Below are 18,630 nucleotides of genomic sequence, written 5' to 3'. Positions count from 1 at the left end.
TCCTTAAATCAGCTACGACACATTGCAATCACCCCAATACCCAGCTTAATCTGTGAAAGTTTTGTGTTTGACTGGGCTTATGCTGATATTGCAGGAGCCGTAGATCCTCAGTAATTTGGTAATATGAAAACTTCCTCCACCACTCACTGTCTTGTCAGCTTTCTCGACTAGATATACCGCCATCTGGAGAAACGAAAAACGTCTGTAGCTGTCGCCTTCATTGACTTCACTTAGGCATTCGACATAGTCGACCACAATTTAATCATCAACAAAGCTATCGACCTCGGGTTTCGAAGAAGTCTTATACCATGGCTTAGAGACTTCCTCAGTAACCGACGCCAAGCTGTACGCTTTCGAGGGGCTGTCTCCATCTTTCAGTCACTCACCTGTGGCGTCCCCCAAGGCACGAAGATGGGACCACTATGCTTCCTTATGCTTATCAATGATGCCCAAAGAGAAACCCCTGCTCGCTGGAAATATGTCGACGACTCCACCATTGGGATCAGCGTCAACAATTCTGCTCCCGACTATACCGCCCTTCAGGATTTATTGAACAGTCGCCCAAAACTGGGCCACCAACAACCATGTCATCATCTACCATACCAAGACCATGGTTATGCACATTAACCTTTCCTCCGACGTTGTCCCACCCCCTTCCATTACTTTAGGTCCCAACACACTCCAGGTTGTAGATTCCACTAAGCCTTTCGGCGTCACGATAGACAGCAAACTAAATTGGAAACCACACGTCAGTGAAGTTGTCAAATCCTCCAGTTTCCGTCTCCACCCCCTCCGCCGACTCAAGTGCCTCGGAGTTCCTGCCCCCGAGCTCCTCAGTGTTTACTCACCTATGCCTCCCCTACCTGGTTTTCCTCCCTAAATGTCACACAACGTAAACACCCTGAAAAAGTGCAAAAGAGGGCATGCAAGATTATTCTCTCCTCTTCCTACTCCTCATATCAAGAAGCGCTCAACACACTGACCCTCTCGGTTCTCTCTGACCATCACCACGACCTCATCTGCAAATTTGGTGAGAAGCTTCTGCACCATCCTCGACACCGGTTCCTACTACCACCCGAGATCCCTCGCCTGAGAATTGCTGTTTGACACCACAACTGCATCCAGCCCATACGAGCACGAACTGAGCGCTATAAGAACAGCCCAGTCCCAACCATTGTAAAAATTATCAATAACTTGTAATCAACCACTGTATTCGCTCCCAGTCAATCATACTTTTTGCACTGTCACTATGTTGAAATGCCCTGTAGTTTGAGCTTCTTCCCACCTAGTTATTATATATCATATTTGTATCACTTATGTTACTTGTATATTATTTGTAAATCAAGAGACACATTCCCCAATTATGTAACTATACTGTATATTTTCAGTCTTCCGGCCGCCATGCTCTTTCAAAAACCGTTAAATATTATTATTATTATTATTGTTATTATTATTTACACACACACACACACACGCACGCACATACTAACACCAGCGTATAAACACAGTAGCAGACGCGCGTTCCTATACATGTAAGAGGACGCGTCTTCACAAGCATGCACGCACTCACACACGCACATACGAATAAATAAGCTGCTTGCACACGCAGCATATATATATATATGTATTACGCATCTATAATTTTTCCCTCCAATACGCTATACTATTTGATACGTTGGTCCATTTACATGTAAACTGACACATAGGATAAAAAGCATTTCTGGTATAATACAGTCATGGTTGAGAAAATGTGCTGGGTCTCACTTCAGTTGTGCGTGCAGGTTTGACAGTGAAATCAGTTCCAACACGTAATTCACATGGCGCCTCACCGTCCATTCTGGGTCGATCTGCCTTACTGTACAGTATGTTGCTTGGGCTTCTCACCGCGCCAATACTATGACATATACTGTATATGTATGTATGTATGTATGTATGTATGTATGTATGTATGTATGTATGTATGTATGTATGTATGTACGTATGTATGTATGTATGTATGTATGTATGTATGTATGTATGTATGTATGTATTTATGTATGTATGTATATATATATATATATATATATATATATATATATATATATATATATATATATATATATATATATATATATATATATATATATATATATATATCTTGATAAAATCACACGAGAAAAGGGAAACAACGGAGCACCTGAAGATGTTGCCTCTGAAGATGTCTTGAATAAAGACGAAAGCTAAGGTGCTCCGTTGTTTCCCTTTTCCCGTGTGATTTTATCAAGATTTATCTTATCCACGTTTTTCATTGTGGATCTACATGAAATATATATATATATATATATATATATATATATATATATATATATATATATATATATATATATATATATAATATATATATATATATATATATATATATATATATATATATATATATATATATATATATATATATATATATATATATATATATATATATATGCTATTATACAAGGAAAGAAAACTAGAAGTTCCCAAGCTTTCATTGTTTTCTTCTTTCCTTATCAATTATCAACATATACTAAATCACCTTTCACTACGTATATATACGTATATATATATATATATATATATATATATATATATATATATATATATATATATATATATCTTGATAAAATCACACGGGAAAATGGAAACAACGGAGTACCTTAGCTTTCGTCTTTATTCAAGACATCTTCAGAGGCAACTGGATTACATGGACATGCCTCTGAAGATGTCTTGAATAAAGACGAAAGCTAAGGTGCTCCATTGTTTTCCTTTTCCCTGTGTGATTTTATCAAGATTTATCTTATCCACGTTTTCATTGTGGATCTACATGAAATATATATATATATATATATATATATATATATATATATATATATATATATATATATATATATATATATATATATATATATATATATATATATATATATATGTGTGTGTGTGTGTGTGTGTGCGTGCTCATATATTATATAATTATTAAAATGAGATAAGATAAAACACAGTATAAAGGATGAACATCCATGGAAGTAAAGAAATTCATATAGAAAACATCAAAATATCGGGTTTGGAAGTGAAATTACGAGAAACTGTGTAAGGGGGAGCTGACTAGAAGTTTAAGCGCAGCGCGTGTCACGCATCATGACGTCATATCTAGAGGCATATAAGAGTGACACCTGTGGCGTAGTGGCCATACGACAGCTACAAGACCAGGCAAAGGACAAGATTCCTCGAGCCTTCCCTGTCATCAACCAGGATATCCCAACTCTGTATAACGTTAATTTCCTTCCCCGCTCTCACCCTAGACAGTAGGGTTCTGCACACGCGCTACAGGCTGTCCTTAACTTAAATCTCTAGCTCTCACAACACAGCTGGAGAACCGCGCTAGATTTGGTGCTTACTTGTAGCGTTTTCAAAAGACACTACGAGAAACCCACACAAGTTGTGTCACGAATACTGAAGTGCCCAAAGTTATGGTAACTCGCGTTGCGTCAGGCTTCTCTGTACAGGTCAGTATCACGCTCTAACAAACGCCCTGCAGACAGTGCCTCAACATATCTTCTCTGGTGGATTTTGTTTGCATCACAGTTTTCAGTTTGATTGTTTTCTTCAGCCGGCACTACACACCAAACACTCCGGTTGGTCATCAATACAGTATATATATTCCTAATCCCACCCACATATATTGTACTCAATCTCAGTCACAGTGTGGTTCACTATTATTTATGTTTTATTTGGTTTATTAACATAAATTTCATACCTATTTTTGTAACTGTTGTGTATAATGTAGGTATAGTCTTGTAAATAACCATACTATAAACTGAATTTAGTTATCACCATCATTAAATATACTAAACCAGTGGTTCTCAACCTTGTTTGCCCCATGCACCCCTTTCACCATATGTCAGAATGTCATTTCCCCCTCCTTTCCAAGATTGTCTGCCTCAAAAAGTGCATTCCAAATAATATGCATATAATACTGAAAATCCTTTATTTTTTCCATATTAGTATCAGTTCCCCCCCCCCCCTGAAAACCTGAGGGGGGGAAATTCCCCCCCTGGTTGAGAACCCCTGTACAAAACCATCCTAAGCAAACGTACCTAAATAGGCGATAATTTTCTAATAGCGATAACATAATTTTTTTTAAACGTTTGACTGACCAAAGACCATCATGTACTGTAGATCATCATAATATATACAAATGCACTAGTTTCATAGATAACCTAGTCTAACTTCACTATTACATAAAAAGAATATACAGGCATGTATATATATATATATATACTTTTCATCTAGTGTTTTTTATTTTCTTCGTATTTGACTTAAACTTTCTCCTATTAATATAAGCATTATTACCGTCAAAATGTTTTAAAAATATTACAGTTTAATAAGGTAAATTACTCATAACAAATAAGTAAAGTCGTATACAAATTATACAGGTAAAATGATAAAGTAAAGGATTTAATGACTCCAAGATTTCCAGCTTAATCCACAAAATTTCTCACGCTGCTATTATACCTAATGAGATTTCACCTCAAAACCACTTTTTATCTCTGCCTGAACATTCATATTTCCAACCAACACACATTTTCCCCAAACCACTTTCTCAATTTGTACTTACATCCTAGCTTAGCCATACTTTAGCCGGACATATACACTCACATCTTACAGTACTACCCACAACCTTGTTCACTTAACCGTGCAGTCTTGGATTGTTTGCTTATACCTAATTGAAAGGGTCAGAACAGAGGCAACACAGCACAGGGTATGTCATAGTTATGAAGGTACCTTGATTCCTTGTTGATCAGGGATTTCCTTGATTTTAGGAAAACTGTGGCTCATTGATAAAATACTTAACAAATTTGTTGGGCAGTATGGAATCGTATCCAAGAGCGTTTGACAGCATTCATGATCCGATTAAATTGGCGAATTCGAAGTCATTTTTCTTTTCATAGAATTTTTGTAATCGTGTCAGTAGTTGGTGTACACTGTACAGGTAGGGCGTTGCAAATTTTGGATAATTTCTTCTGGATTGACAAGGATTTTCAGGGTATTATCGCGTGTTCAAATTTTTTGGGGAATACATATACCAGGAGTCTAGTTGTTCACAGAGAATAAGATTATTGACTTTTCATATATATGATGACAACACATTTCTTATCATTAATTTCCCTAAAAAGTTTCCGATACTTTAAGATCATCCGCATTCAGAAAATCCTAATAAAAAACTTAATCAGAATAAGACTGACAAAGCGCTATTATTTCTTTAAAGCTCTTGAATGCGCTCACACCATCCGTGTATAGCAAATCGTATTACATGCAGGTCAAAATAAACGACTGAGTTCGGGTATTCCAGTAATTCCTGAAGCTCAATCACGTGGTACCTTTACGTTTCCTGGATTCCCTACAAAACTCTTGTATAATAAAGATTTTGGTATTTTTTCTACACAATTATAAAATGACTAAATTCTCATTAAAATTCTTTGTGTGAATAAAATCGTACTAATAACCACCAAGGAAGGAAAATATACTTTACCATGACATATTTGGAAAAAGTATATCTGGAGTATCTATACTAAAGAAATAATAAGGAATAAAAAAAGATGTAGTTAATTTTGTCAAACTACGTTAAGTTTGCCAGAGTGTTGACAAGCCAAATAAGATCATTCCTGTAGCTTTTTCACAACACATCCCAGTTATTTCAGAACCTTTCGAAGGAATTATTATTGAGTGTCGGACCATTGTCTTGGACAGAGAAAGGTCATTTGTATCTACTCACTGTAATGCGCGCTGCAACTCAGTATCCAGAAACGTGTCAGTTGACGAATAGTTCTGCTAAATCCAAATTTAAATGTCTTCTCTACTTATTCACTTTAGTAGGAATTCCCGAAGAAATGCAGTGTGATCAGGGTACTAACTTCACCAGTGACATTTTTTTTTTTTGAAGGAACTCGGTATGACCCTGCAACTGTCATTGGCTTACCACCCGCAATCCCAGGGCTGCAAGAGCGTTTTTCTCAAGCTTACATGCCCATGTTTAAGAAATACTTTTTTGAGACAAGTCAGATTGGGATGAGAACATTCACTTATTTGTTGCCTGACCTGAAGGTCCACAAGAATCTTTAGGATATTCTCCCTTTGAGTTGCTTTTTAGCAGACCGATTAGAAACCCTTTTGAAGTACTTAAAGATTAGTGGTTTTCAGAAACTTCATCTCACGCTAACCAAACAGTATCTCAGAATATGAATCAACTTAAAACTAAGTTGTCTCCCGTGAGAAAAATAGCAATGACTAATCTTTCAGTCAGCCAATATGTCTTGAAGGTACATTATGATGCCAAAATAGAGTTCGTAATTTCAATCCAGGAGACAAAGTTCTTACATTTCTCCAAATTCCAGTGATCCCTCTTGAAGGTAAATTCATAAGACATTGCGTCATCGCACATAAACTTTTTGACTGTAACTATGAAATTCATACTCCTGACAGATGTGAGAATACCCAGTTGAGTCATAATAACTAGATTAAACTATATATTGAGAAGAATATGTTCCGAATTCTCGTGATATATTCTTTGCCCTATGTTGTGCACTAGGCTACAGTAGTGACGTGTTCATGTGGTGAGTATGCTTTTAATTGAGTTAATGATACACTACTGACACAAAAATGAAACAAATACTGACCTACTCTACGGAGTGACCTCCGTTATTCATTTATTTTTAATTTAACGCTAATTTGGACATATCCAACACAGAACAGAGTGAAGCCAGGTAGGTAAAAACTGACTATATTGTTTTGTTTTTCCTCTGCACACTGCGACTGTGCAAAGACTGATATTGGCAGTGATTACTTAAGTGTATCTATCAAGCATTGCTTTCAGCTTGCAATGTACTAAGAAAAAGACTGGTGGAGCCATCTAGATGCCCTAACAGTTGTTTGTAACCACACAGAGAGTTTGGTTGTTGCTGGTAATCGTCGTCGTACTCTGCGGCTCGGTGACACAACAGGCGTCGGCTTGGTTTACTAACGACGAATGTCCTGGTGTAATGGGTAATCGTGACCTCTACGAGAAAGTGGCCTGGGTGTGCAACGACTGCGCCAACATCTTCCGCAATAATGACGTGGGGGTCATGTGCAAGTGAGTTTTCCCAGTCATTTGTGTAGCTGTACCACGCCTCCTGTCCTAATGGTCGATCACAGACACTCCTACTCAATCTAGCTTTAAATGGGTAACTAACTTAACATTTCGGAAAATGAAGGCCGTCGTGTGCAGTGCCGGCCACTCTGCCTCCTTGTGTGCCGAAGGCATTGTATAGAATGTGTTGTATCCATACTGTACCTAGGGCTGTCATGTCAAAGGGGAGCACCTTCACTTTTCATCTGAAACATTTTTATAATTGATCTAGAAAACTGACAGTTGCATATATCTTAAGACAAAAAAACGACACGCGAAGCAACCGCTGAAACTTTGCTAGAGAAACTATGGTTAACACACAAGACAAATTGCTGAAGTTGGACTCGTATTAAATCCTTATAATGTGAAGCATAAAACCAGTAAGATTCTACAATTACCTTTGATAATTGAATGTTAAAAGCTGTTAGCTAAAAATTAATAATGCCATACAGTCAATGAGTGACTGAATTTAAGTACCACCAATATTGCCCAAAAAAATCACAATATAGAAGACAGTGAAAAAAATATGTACTGTTACTATGTTTACGATGATGATTAGACGAGTCAAAATGAGAAGTGACTTGGCGAAACTGCATTGTAGTTAGTTTATACCTCCGTCAGTTATAACACAAGTGGAAAATTTTGTTTATTTGAGAAGTAACATTAGTTGTAATAGTAGATGAAGGGAAGAAATCAAATCAAGAATAGAGCAGGTAAAAAACAGCATTTAATGATTTAAAAGTCCTAATGAAAAGAGGCATTAACTTCAATATGAGAAAAAGGTTGCTGAAAGGCTATATATGGGAAGGGCTATTGCATGGGTCAGAAGCGTGGACACTTTTAGTTGACACCAAAAAGACGCTGTAGGCCTTTGAAATGTGGTGTTATAGGCGAATGTTAAGCATAAGCTGCGCTGACAAATAAAGAGGTACTAAGATTAGCAAAAACTTCAAGAAAAAATTAGATACTTTGGCCATATAACTAGGATTAGAGAATAATAGCAGAATTATTAATTGGAAAAATTGAGGGTGGGGGGCCAAGGGAAAGCAAAGACTGGTATGGATGAATGAAATTAAAAACTGACTCCAAAGAGAAACAAAAGTTTGGAGGATTGGTAAAAACAGCCAGAGTACGTTTAGAGTGGAGGACTGTGATCGCCAACCCTCAGATATGAGGACGGTACTCTTATTGATTGTTTGATTGAGTCATAACTCTCTGAAAAGTAAATGATGTCTTATAGTATGAGCCAACTAATGAAATTCTGTGATATTCTGTATCTGCAATTTTGTCCCCATGAATTTTGAGTAATAACACAATGATACCCTAAGCTGTGCAATTTAAGGGAATAACAGGAGGTGGTGAGATCATTTTGAAAACATTGTACTTCAGGAAAGACTGCTTTCACACCATGGATTTCCTGTGGTGCGTCTACGCGACGGAACGCCACGGAGAAATAGACCAGTTTAGAAAATGGGTCAGTATTCTTCGGGCAGGACGCAAGTGAGGACAAGAAGACTTTTCGAAACTCCACCTACTTCCCCATTGTCATTTTTACCCATGTTTTCTTGCAAAGGTTAACATTTATGACTAGAAAAACTCTCACAATGGTAGAATTTTAGTCGCCCATCACTTTTCTTTAACTGTTAAACACCTGTTAAGCTTGAATAGCTATCTATTAATCAGGTATTAATTATCTTTGTTGAGATTCATAACATAGCATAGGAAGAGTAAGTTAAACAGTGCAGTATACTTATATATTTCCCCATATGTTTAGTTGGTTATGTTTTTTATTAATTAATATAAAATGCACACCAAGACTTCTATATTTATTGGCAAACGCAGTGGATGCCTGATCTTTTCTGTGCTGAAATCTGTATAAATAGGTGTAGTCATGGAATTAAACAAACTAATGCGATGGGATGGCCTATTGTTAGACTCTCGTTCTAGAAGGGGAAGGGGTGGCAGGGTAACTAACAGTGTGTTACCGCTGCAAGCTTCAAAGAACTCTTATTGGAGCCAGATGATTCTCAGTACTATGTTTCTTGAGGGAGGAATTTTCTATTTTTGTATTATATTTTAGTTACAATGAATGTGATATTAATTTTAATTTGTGATCCCATTTTCGAATCTCATTTTTCATGGAACATCATCTTTAGTTAAATCTTTCGCCTCTCTGACTATAGATTGAAATTTGATATAATTTTCAGTAAACTGTGAGTACATATTGTTTTCTCCTACCACCTCCTTTTTTATCTGTATTTTTTTGTATTTATATTATTTTTCATATACACTATACTGTATGATGTGCCAAGAGTTATATTTATAAATAAATAAATAAATAAATAAATATATATATATATATATATATATATATATATATATATATATATATATATATATATATATATATATATATATATATATATATATATATATATATATATATATATATATATATATATATATATATATATATATATATATATATATATAGTATATATATATATATATATATATATATATATTGTAGTTGCTGTTTTTGTTTTAGTTTTAGGTGCTTCAGCCATGAGATCATCTGCACCCTTTTACCATGGGATACTATGAATTTTGTTGTATTTCGCAAAATTCTTGAGACGATTGAAGTCTCCTAAGAAATCTAGTCTTGCGGGATTTCCCCAAAAACCTTTATTTGAGGAATTGTATTAAATTAACAATTTAATTTAATACATTATGTATCTTGACAGATGTTTCTCATACAGGAAGACTGCTCTGTTAGAGTAACAGTTTGTTGATGCATAACTTTACTTAAGAAAATTAAGGTAATCTCTGAGATACTCTGGGTGACAAGGAAAATTGTAGCAAGCTTGAAATTGGAGAAATTTACCCGTGAAGGTATACGAGCAGCAAGCTACAGTATGTGTCGTGCTCTTATTTGTGTTATGTCCCAGACACTTCATGCGAGGAGGCTATTGCATGGAGTCTTTCCTAAGCATGATTCTGAGCCCTGGTAATTTAAAATAATGTATTATGAAGAAATATCACTTGCATATAATATGTATTTTAATTAATCCTCCTAAACAACTATAAGTCCTAACCGGTTTTTACTTACATTAAACAAAAAAATGGCCCTAGTAATGTGATTTCAGATCTTGATAATCAACCATGAGTAATTATGCATTAAAAACGATAAATGATGAAAGTGCAAACAGTAATAGAAATGCCATATCAAGTCCAAATTTCAGCTTCCTAGCTCAAAAAGTGCCTGAGATGTCGCCCGGACAAGCGAGCAAGAAATAAAGAAAAAACAGAGTTACCCTGTTGTACACTCTACACACAGCGCCTGGAGATGGATTGGGTGAAGGTCGGGAGGGGAGGTGGTGTACAAAAGGTTTTCTGAAATAAGGAGAATACCATGAGTAGGGTTTGATTTTTAGATTTTTCATGTGCTTAGAAGTACAATGTATTTTTAAGAGTTATTCTCTAGTTTAAAGACATGCCTACACTACATACAAGGTTATTGATATCTAAATTCACGAATAAAGAAATAATTCATACTTGTTACATCATTCTGTAATGAGACAACAACTCCTTTTTTTTCAAATTAATGTAACTGAGACAGCTTTGTTTCTCTAGTGTAAAGTAAATAACTAAACAAGCAAACATGATATGTAACAACTTATGACTCTACTGAATATATGATATGATGACGAGACTCGAAACGGTTTCAATTGCTAATACATTGTTTGAACAACACCCTAGGCATCCCTATACATGGATCTTACCCCAGGATAATAGAAACAACATAGGCAGGAATCAAATAGATTACATTTTAATTAAGAAAAAATCAGAAATTCAATAACCCAAACTAAGACCTATCCAGGGGCAGAGTGTGGGTCAGATCACGTCCCAGTAATGAGTTTAGTAGGTCAAACCTTCAAAATTTTAAAATATTAACTCAAAATAGGGCAGGGATAGAATGTGAAATAGAAACCGACAATAGATTTTCAGTATTTCTAGAGGGTGACTTTGATGAACAATGACCGGGACAACAATTCAGTTAATAATTACAAAGAAGTAATGTTAAAGACTGATAGGACAAGGACATATGGGGAACAAGGCTAAGAGTAAGTGGATGACAAATTAATTTATAAGGAAAATAGATAGACGGTAAAATATGAGAAAACGAAGTGAGGCTTACAAAAAAAATAACAAAGAAATTCAAAGGGAATACAGGCAGGCCAAGAAAGTAGATCTGGAAAGGAAAGCAAGGGGATTGAAGGTGGTGACAGAAAGTATAATTATAGGGAAATGTACAGAGAAATCAAACAAGTGTACCAAAAAGGGGGGAAATAAATAGAGTGGGACTATAAGACGATAAGATCGGGTTTGAGGCAGAAGTAAAAGAGAGATGAGCAGAGTACGTAGAAGCACTATGCAATGATAAGGCTAGAGTAGAAGTAACTGTGAGCAGAATGAAAAATGATGTATGATGTATGCAAGGACATTCAGTAGACACCAGAAAGAGGTTGGAGGCTTTTCAAATGTGGTGTGTTAGGAGAATGCGAAGAATAAGCTACAATGACAGGAAAACAAATAAAAAAGTACTAAGATTATCAAAAATTCTAAGAGAAATACTTGAAATGTATAGAAAGATAAATTTGATAATTTGGTCATATCATCATATCATAAGGGATGGGGGATTAAAACAAAAATTTTAATGGGTAAAGTTGGGGGTAGGAGGGCCACGGGAAGGCAGAGATTGGGCTAGATGAAATTAAAAACTGGGTCCCCAGAGAAATGCAAAATTTAAGAGGATTGGTAAAGACAGCCCGAGAACGTTTAGAGTTACTGTGGTCGCCAACCCTCAGATATGAGGACGATACTCTGATTGATTGACTAAATTGTTTTTATATAACCAATATTATGTAAAAAAAAAATCTACAACTTCATGTGAATGGTCATCCTCACATCTAAGGTTTGGTAACCACGATCCAACACTCCAAACTTATATAAGAATATCTTGTATCTGTTCAACTGATGAATGTCTTGTCTTCCTGAGGCCCTTTTATTTTTTAATTTTACACAAAGGCATCTTTATATAATGTTCTCATTTTTAATTGCGTGGTCAGAGTATCTTATTCTGTACTATAGGAAGATGGTTCCTTCAACGTTCATTTTTGGTGCCTCTAGAGAACCAGCAAGTCACAACACGGACGAGCCCATTTCGTTCTGCCTAACTTAATGTTTAAGAATCCGAATTTTCCTTACTAATGATTTACATGCACTGTTATCGCCGCTGACTTGCGTCAGTACTGGCGTTTGTTGCCTTACCCGAACAAACATTACATCTCAGCCTGCGACCACGTGCCCCTCCCACGCGGCCTGTGACCTTACCAGATGTGGCGGCTGGAAGGTGGGGGGCGGTGCTACCGCCGGGAGTGTTATCGCCGCTGGCGTCAGTGCTGGCGCCAGTGCTGATGCAACTCACCCTCTCGAGTGATACCCCACCCCCACGCGACCTGTGACCTCGCCAGATGTGGCGGCTGGGGGGAGCGGTGTTTACAGGCAAGAGGTCCTGATTCTGCTGAGTGTATGGTTTAGACTTTAGAGGGTGGCGTGGCCGCCTGGCCTCCACGCCAGATCGCCCTCTCGAGTGATGCTGTGAGGACCAGCCCTCTGCTAGGAATGGTGAGCACCGACTCCCAATCCTGGCCAGGTTTTGTGCTGGAACAATTTGCACAGTACTATTTTCCCTTGGTACACCATGCTGGTTAGCATTGACCGGCACTTGTAAGTACAGCCAAAGTGGACTAATTATGCCTACTCGTTCCTGCTTTATCTGGAGCAATTAGACAACGCTGAATGAAGTGTAACTAAGATTAACAGAGTTATGAACTTTGTATCATGTCACTATGCTCAATAATCAATTATAATTAAGATAACTTGTGTGAGACTAACTAATTATGTATCAGATAGATCACCATGTAATACTATTGAACGCCTTGTTCTCTGCAGGTACTGACCACATCAATAAATATTGAATGCATCAAAAGGCGGGTTTCAATCATTCCCTTTGACTTGCCCATCACCTGAACGTCCTTAACTAAGGCGTTTACATGCACTTTGTAGACAATTTGCATTTTTTGTAGAATTATAGGAATAATATTTCAAGGCCTGCACTGCACAGTATACTGATTTTAGAACATACAAAAGTAATGTTCACTTATTGCTCTACCACCACACGACAGAGTAATCCAAAAAAATTGTGAATACAGGAAAAGTTGTAACTAACTTTGAAATTTTACAGTTTCGTTATCTTGAATGATGACAATATTCTTTCAATCCCAGTCGGAGGTACAACAGTTGTACACAATTTTATATTAATAGTTTTTTTTTGTTCCATCAGTCACTTTTGTGATAAAAAAATTCATTTACATAATTGACTTTTTAATTATTGAAATCGATTAGCCGAATAAGAATGTTTGTCAAACTTCTAAGTAACATCTGTTATTAACTGAACCTTCATATTTGTAACTTGGATTATAAATAGTTCTTCAGATAAATATATATTCACTACCACCAGCCAGTACAGATACAAATGTTGTAGAAAATATAAAAGCTAAGATACAAACCTTGTAAACTGTAACTCCATATACATATACAGTATATATATATATATATTTTTTTTTAATTTAAGTCGTATTTTTCCGCTGATCTTGACTGGTAATTCTGAAGAGAGATGCAATATGAATGCCATAGGCATGACTGCCCGTTAGGGATAATGTGGATACACCATACTATGTAAAGATCAATTAAAAATCAACTTGTGCGAAATGGCTACAACTCAACTGTGCGATCAATTGGAAAACGAGAGAATGACAATCTTTTATTCCATTTAGAATTTATAGAGCAATTCGCAAGTGAACAATAAGTATATCCCATTGTATTCGGCAGAGAAAATCGAGTTAATGATAAAAAAATGCAGACAAACTCTTCTCATCCCATGACTCAAGCTTACCAACTTGCTGACCACTTAGTGGCACTACTGTTGCCAGCGACGCGATTGCTTAAATTATCAAAGTGACCCACAGCCATGGCCATCTTTGGTATATTTCTTAAGCCTGCTCCTGTTTTTTTTTTTTTTACGGGGATTAGGCGAATATATAATAATAATAATAATAATAATAAATAATAATAATAGTAATAATAATTATAATAATAACACTAGCACCATATTTAGAAAGCCTCTCGTCTGCTGCTGATGTCTGCTAAAAGTGTCCTGCATCTCACAATACGTTAAATATCATAATTTTCCGAAACTAAAATTTGTTTTTATGTAACAGATTTCTGTGATTATTAGATTCTGTGTTGCTTGACCTGTTCTTGTTTTCTCTCTCATATCTACCACGAAAAAACTATGCTCTGTCCTAAAAACACATTATTTCCCCCTCTGATATTTCCTGTTCCCTTCCATTTAGAAAGACCATAATTTTCTTTTTTACAGCACTAATTCTGAGCATATATTCTACTTTCGGGAAGGTCGCATTTACGGTACACAAATTGGTAGTTAAGAAAACAAAACTTCTGGTTAATGTATAAAACTATCGACCTCTCGTGTGAGAAACCAGTTATCATCATATATCAAACGATTAAATGGATAATTACTTTATATATAATCATGTAAACAGCAAATGATGAAAAGGGAATGAAAACAATAAAAGACATTAAAGAAATGCAAATATATCATTATTTCACCTTTAACTTTGCCCCATATATAAGAAATACAACTAGTATTACATAATACTTGAATAATCATGAATGTAACTTATAATAATTTAGTGGCGTTAACGATAGAATGTGTGATAGGTATGCGGCATTTACCAGTATGTATAGTTTAACTATTTTTACCGGTTTGTCGCAAAAAAGAAAAAAAGACAAAGCTGGGTCACAAATGCCAAGATCACCTATCTCAACCTTTTTGTGATAATTGTGTGATGTCAACCCCGTGTGGGTCACTCACCCCTGGGTTAACTTAAGTGTAAGATATTGTTAGGGCACATACTCATGCGCATCTCTCGTGATTGATGATGATGATGATAATGATGATAATGATGATGACGTTCCATAATTCATCACAAGAAAAAAATCCTTTAGCATAACCGAAAATGCTGTCTTTGAAATCTTATTGAGTACAGTACTCAGAATTGTCTGCGAGCAAGGTGGATAGAACAAAGATACTTGCAGCCGAGTACCGAAACTGTGCATAATAGAACAACAACTATGTACCATAACCCACACTTGAGTACACCATGAAGAAAGGTGAACTGTTCTTAAGTTACTGGATGTACAGTATACCCTCTGTGCAGTACATGACATATATTAACTTTGCTTTTCTTTTTTTACGGGGATTAGCCCACACGGGCGCAGGTCGTCGACCCACAACGGGCCTGGGGGGTGAAAAAATAAGAGTAAAAAGAAATTAAAAATAGAAAAGAAAAATATTATATTAATCTACACCACGAAGATGCCGGAAAAACAGCGTTTTGAAGTGAGACAGAAGAAGAAGGCTGAGTATTCCACAGTTGGATTTGTGAGGAAAGAAGGATGTACTATAGCGGGTTATTCTAGTGTGACCGACATCCACAGAGAAACGGTGGGCGTCGCGGGCAAGACAAGTGTTACGAGCCCACGGCCTTGCCGGCGGTATACAGGATGCCAAATCCACCGAACATTGCCCGTTAAAGTACCTGTAAAAGAGGGATAGCGAAGCAACATTGCGGCGAAGACAAAGGGAAGAAAGATTATCAACTAAAGGAGGAAAGATAATTAGAAGAAATGCCCTTGAGTCCACCCTATCTAACAGTTGGACAGATGTGAGAGCTTTACTACAAGTTTGGACGACTGAATCCCTTATACAGTGAAGCAACTGCTCTGGAATAAAGTAGCTACGGCATCTGTACAGCATTCCAAGCTTTCGGGGGACAGGTTTAGCAATGTTGTGAATGTAGGGCTCCCATGACATATTAGGCGGAAATGGTGAGGCCTAGCATATCTATTTTAGAATTTGGCAGAATGGTAGCGTCCTGAAATGTGATTGGTGGGAGATCATCTAATTTGGAAAGTGCAATTGGTAAATACTGAGTTTTATTACTATTGAATTTAACCAAGTTTCTACCTTCCCATTCGGAGATGCTGCACAGATTCGCATTGATAGATGTAACGATATCAGCTCTAGAAACAGATCTAGTTTGAGAATTAGGAGGAAGGGGAAAAGGTGAAGAAGAGTGAACAGTAGAATCATCAGCGTAAGAAGAGATAGAATTAGTTGTAGTGTGAAGCAAATCATTGATAAAAAGAAGGAAAAGAGTAAGTGAAAGAACAGAACCCTGTGGGACACCACTATTGGTAGAGAAAGAGCAAGAGATTGGTTCTCAAGGAATCAAGAAATTAGAGAACAAAGTGGGGGAGAGAAACCATCAGAGGGAAGTTTAGAAAGCAAAAACCTATGCCATACCCTGTCAAATGCTTTGGAGATGTCGAGGGCCACGACGAAAGTTTCCCCATAATCCCTAAGAGAGGATGACGAAAGATGGGAGCAGTAGGAGAGCAGATCACAAGTAGATCTCGCCTGGCGAAAGTCATACTGGTGATCCGACAAAAGAGAATGGCGTTCAAGGTGACGGAGAAAATGAGAGTTTAAGGTAGTTTCGAAAATCTTAGAAAGGGATGAAGTTAGGGCAATGGGGCGAAAGTTAAAGGGATTTCAATGGTTACCCTTCTCGGGATGGGCTGAACCGAATCATGCTTCCAAAAAGAAGGAAAATTTTAGTTTTTGAGGCAAAGGCGAAAAAGGCGGGCAAGCACAGGGGCCAGAACTTCAGCACATGCCCTCAGAACACGATGGGGTATTCCGCCCGGTCCATGCGCCTTACTCACATCCAACCTGGATAACACCAGCAATCCTACGAGTACAGTAGGAGGAGCAGGAGTAGGAGTAGGAGGGATAGAGTTGGAATCGTCTTAGGTGGAGTTAGATGAGAATAAGGTGCCAAAGATATTGGCTTTATCAGGGGGAGAGTTGGCTAAGAGTTATCAGGTAGGAAGAGAGAAGGAAAAGAGGGAGTGCAGAAGTTATTACGTATGTTTTTGGTTTAGGACCAGAAGGATTTACTAGAAGAAGAGTTAGTTAGGACAGCGGTCTTCCTTTTTTTATAAAATTCCGCTGGGCCCTATGAAGAATAGCCTTACAACGATTCCTAGAAGTAATGAAAGAGGAGTGAGTAATAGGAGGAGGAGATAGTTTAATAACTTGATATGCCCTAACTCTCTCCCGACATGCAAGAGAACAGGAGCGATCAAACCATGATCGTAAAGTGAAAGTTTTGGTAGAAGATGGGTTAAATGCACTCATACCACCCTGTATAACCCCAGCAATGCTGTCAACTCATACCGAGGAGTCCCGAGTGGAAAAGTAACACTCATCCCAAGGAAAGTTGGAGAAGAATTCTTGCAAGGATTTCCAGTTTGCCCTCCATTAGTGCCATAGTTGGCGTTTAGAGAGGGGTGGGGGAGGTGGTCGTGCCCAGTTTGATTTAACAGAAATAAGATTGTGATGAGAAGGGGACAGAAATTGAGTATGAATAGTGTGAGGGGTTAGAGGTAAAACAAAGATCAAGAATGTTAGTAGGTTGATCGTGTCGTTCAGGAACGCGTGTGGGGTGTTTAATAATTTGTTCCAAATCATTAAGAAAGGAATAGGAAAGCGCTTCAGCTATACCGGGGTCATCCCTTGCAGAGCCAAGCCACTCTCTGTGATGTACATTGAAATCCCCAAGGTAGAAGATCTCAGTGTTGGGGTCTGTGGATAGCAATGACTCATGGAAAGAAATGGGATTGTCAAAGAGTTCTAAACAGTTGGTAGAGTTGGGAGAACAGTATAGGAAGCAAAGGAAAATAGTCATAGTTGGTGGAGATATTTTGAGCCAGATGACATCAGAAAGAGACAATTCAAGATCCGTGAGTCGAGCTATAGGTGTACGTGTATTGCAGTAGGCGCATACACCTCCCTTAGAATGGAAAGAGGTATAAAGGTTGTAGTTGGAGTCTTGCAAAGGTTTGGGTGAAGCTGCTTTGGTCAGTTGAAGTTCAGATAGTAGTAAGAGGTCGGGGAAGAGGTTAATAGATGGAGCTCCACAGAAGGAAAATTGGATCTTAAGCCGCGAATTTTGGTAAAATTAAGTGTGAAAAAAAGCCGATCCTCCCGCAACCGCGGTGGCGTCAATTGAGGCCCCATTGGTTTGATAATGATCAGGTCGGCCTTGGGGTCCACAACCTTTCCGACCAGTGGGATCCATCCGAGATGGGCCCGCTTTAATATTATTGTCAACTGATATCATAGGAGAATAAAAGAATAGAAAGAATAGAACAGATCAAAAGTGGTACTCACTAGT

At 37.4% G+C, this 18,630-nt stretch overlaps 1 protein-coding gene across 1 annotated transcript; it reads left to right on the top strand.

Annotated features, from left to right (window-relative positions):
* The first annotated feature begins 3,201 nt into the window (after positions 1 to 3,201).
* LOC121874652 (gonad-inhibiting hormone) lies at positions 3,202 to 9,402 on the top strand. Its single transcript, XM_042378882.1, has 3 exons — positions 3,202 to 3,518; positions 6,957 to 7,144; positions 8,570 to 9,402. The coding sequence occupies exons 1-3, from the start codon at positions 3,483 to 3,485 to the stop codon at positions 8,682 to 8,684; spliced, it is 339 nt and encodes a 112-aa protein (XP_042234816.1). The 5' UTR covers positions 3,202 to 3,482; the 3' UTR covers positions 8,685 to 9,402.
* Positions 9,403 to 18,630: the final 9,228 nt, after the last annotated feature.

The sequence above is a fragment of the Homarus americanus genome, unplaced genomic scaffold, assembly GCF_018991925.1.
Source record: "Homarus americanus isolate GMGI-L3 unplaced genomic scaffold, GMGI_Hamer_2.0 scaffold34360, whole genome shotgun sequence".
Lineage (NCBI taxonomy): Eukaryota > Metazoa > Arthropoda > Malacostraca > Decapoda > Nephropidae > Homarus > Homarus americanus.
Note: the sequence above shows the minus strand (reverse complement) of the source record. Positions and strands in the feature narration are given on the sequence as shown.

Coding starts and splice junctions, on each gene's coding strand:
- LOC121874652 (XM_042378882.1), top strand. CDS start 3,483: ATGGTAACTCGCGTTGCGTCAGGCTTCTCTGTACAG. Junction 3,519..6,956: donor CGTCAGGCTTCTCTGTACAG/GTCAGTATCACG, acceptor GTAACCACACAG/AGAGTTTGGTTGTTGCTGGT. Junction 7,145..8,569: donor GACGTGGGGGTCATGTGCAA/GTGAGTTTTCCC, acceptor ATTGTACTTCAG/GAAAGACTGCTTTCACACCA.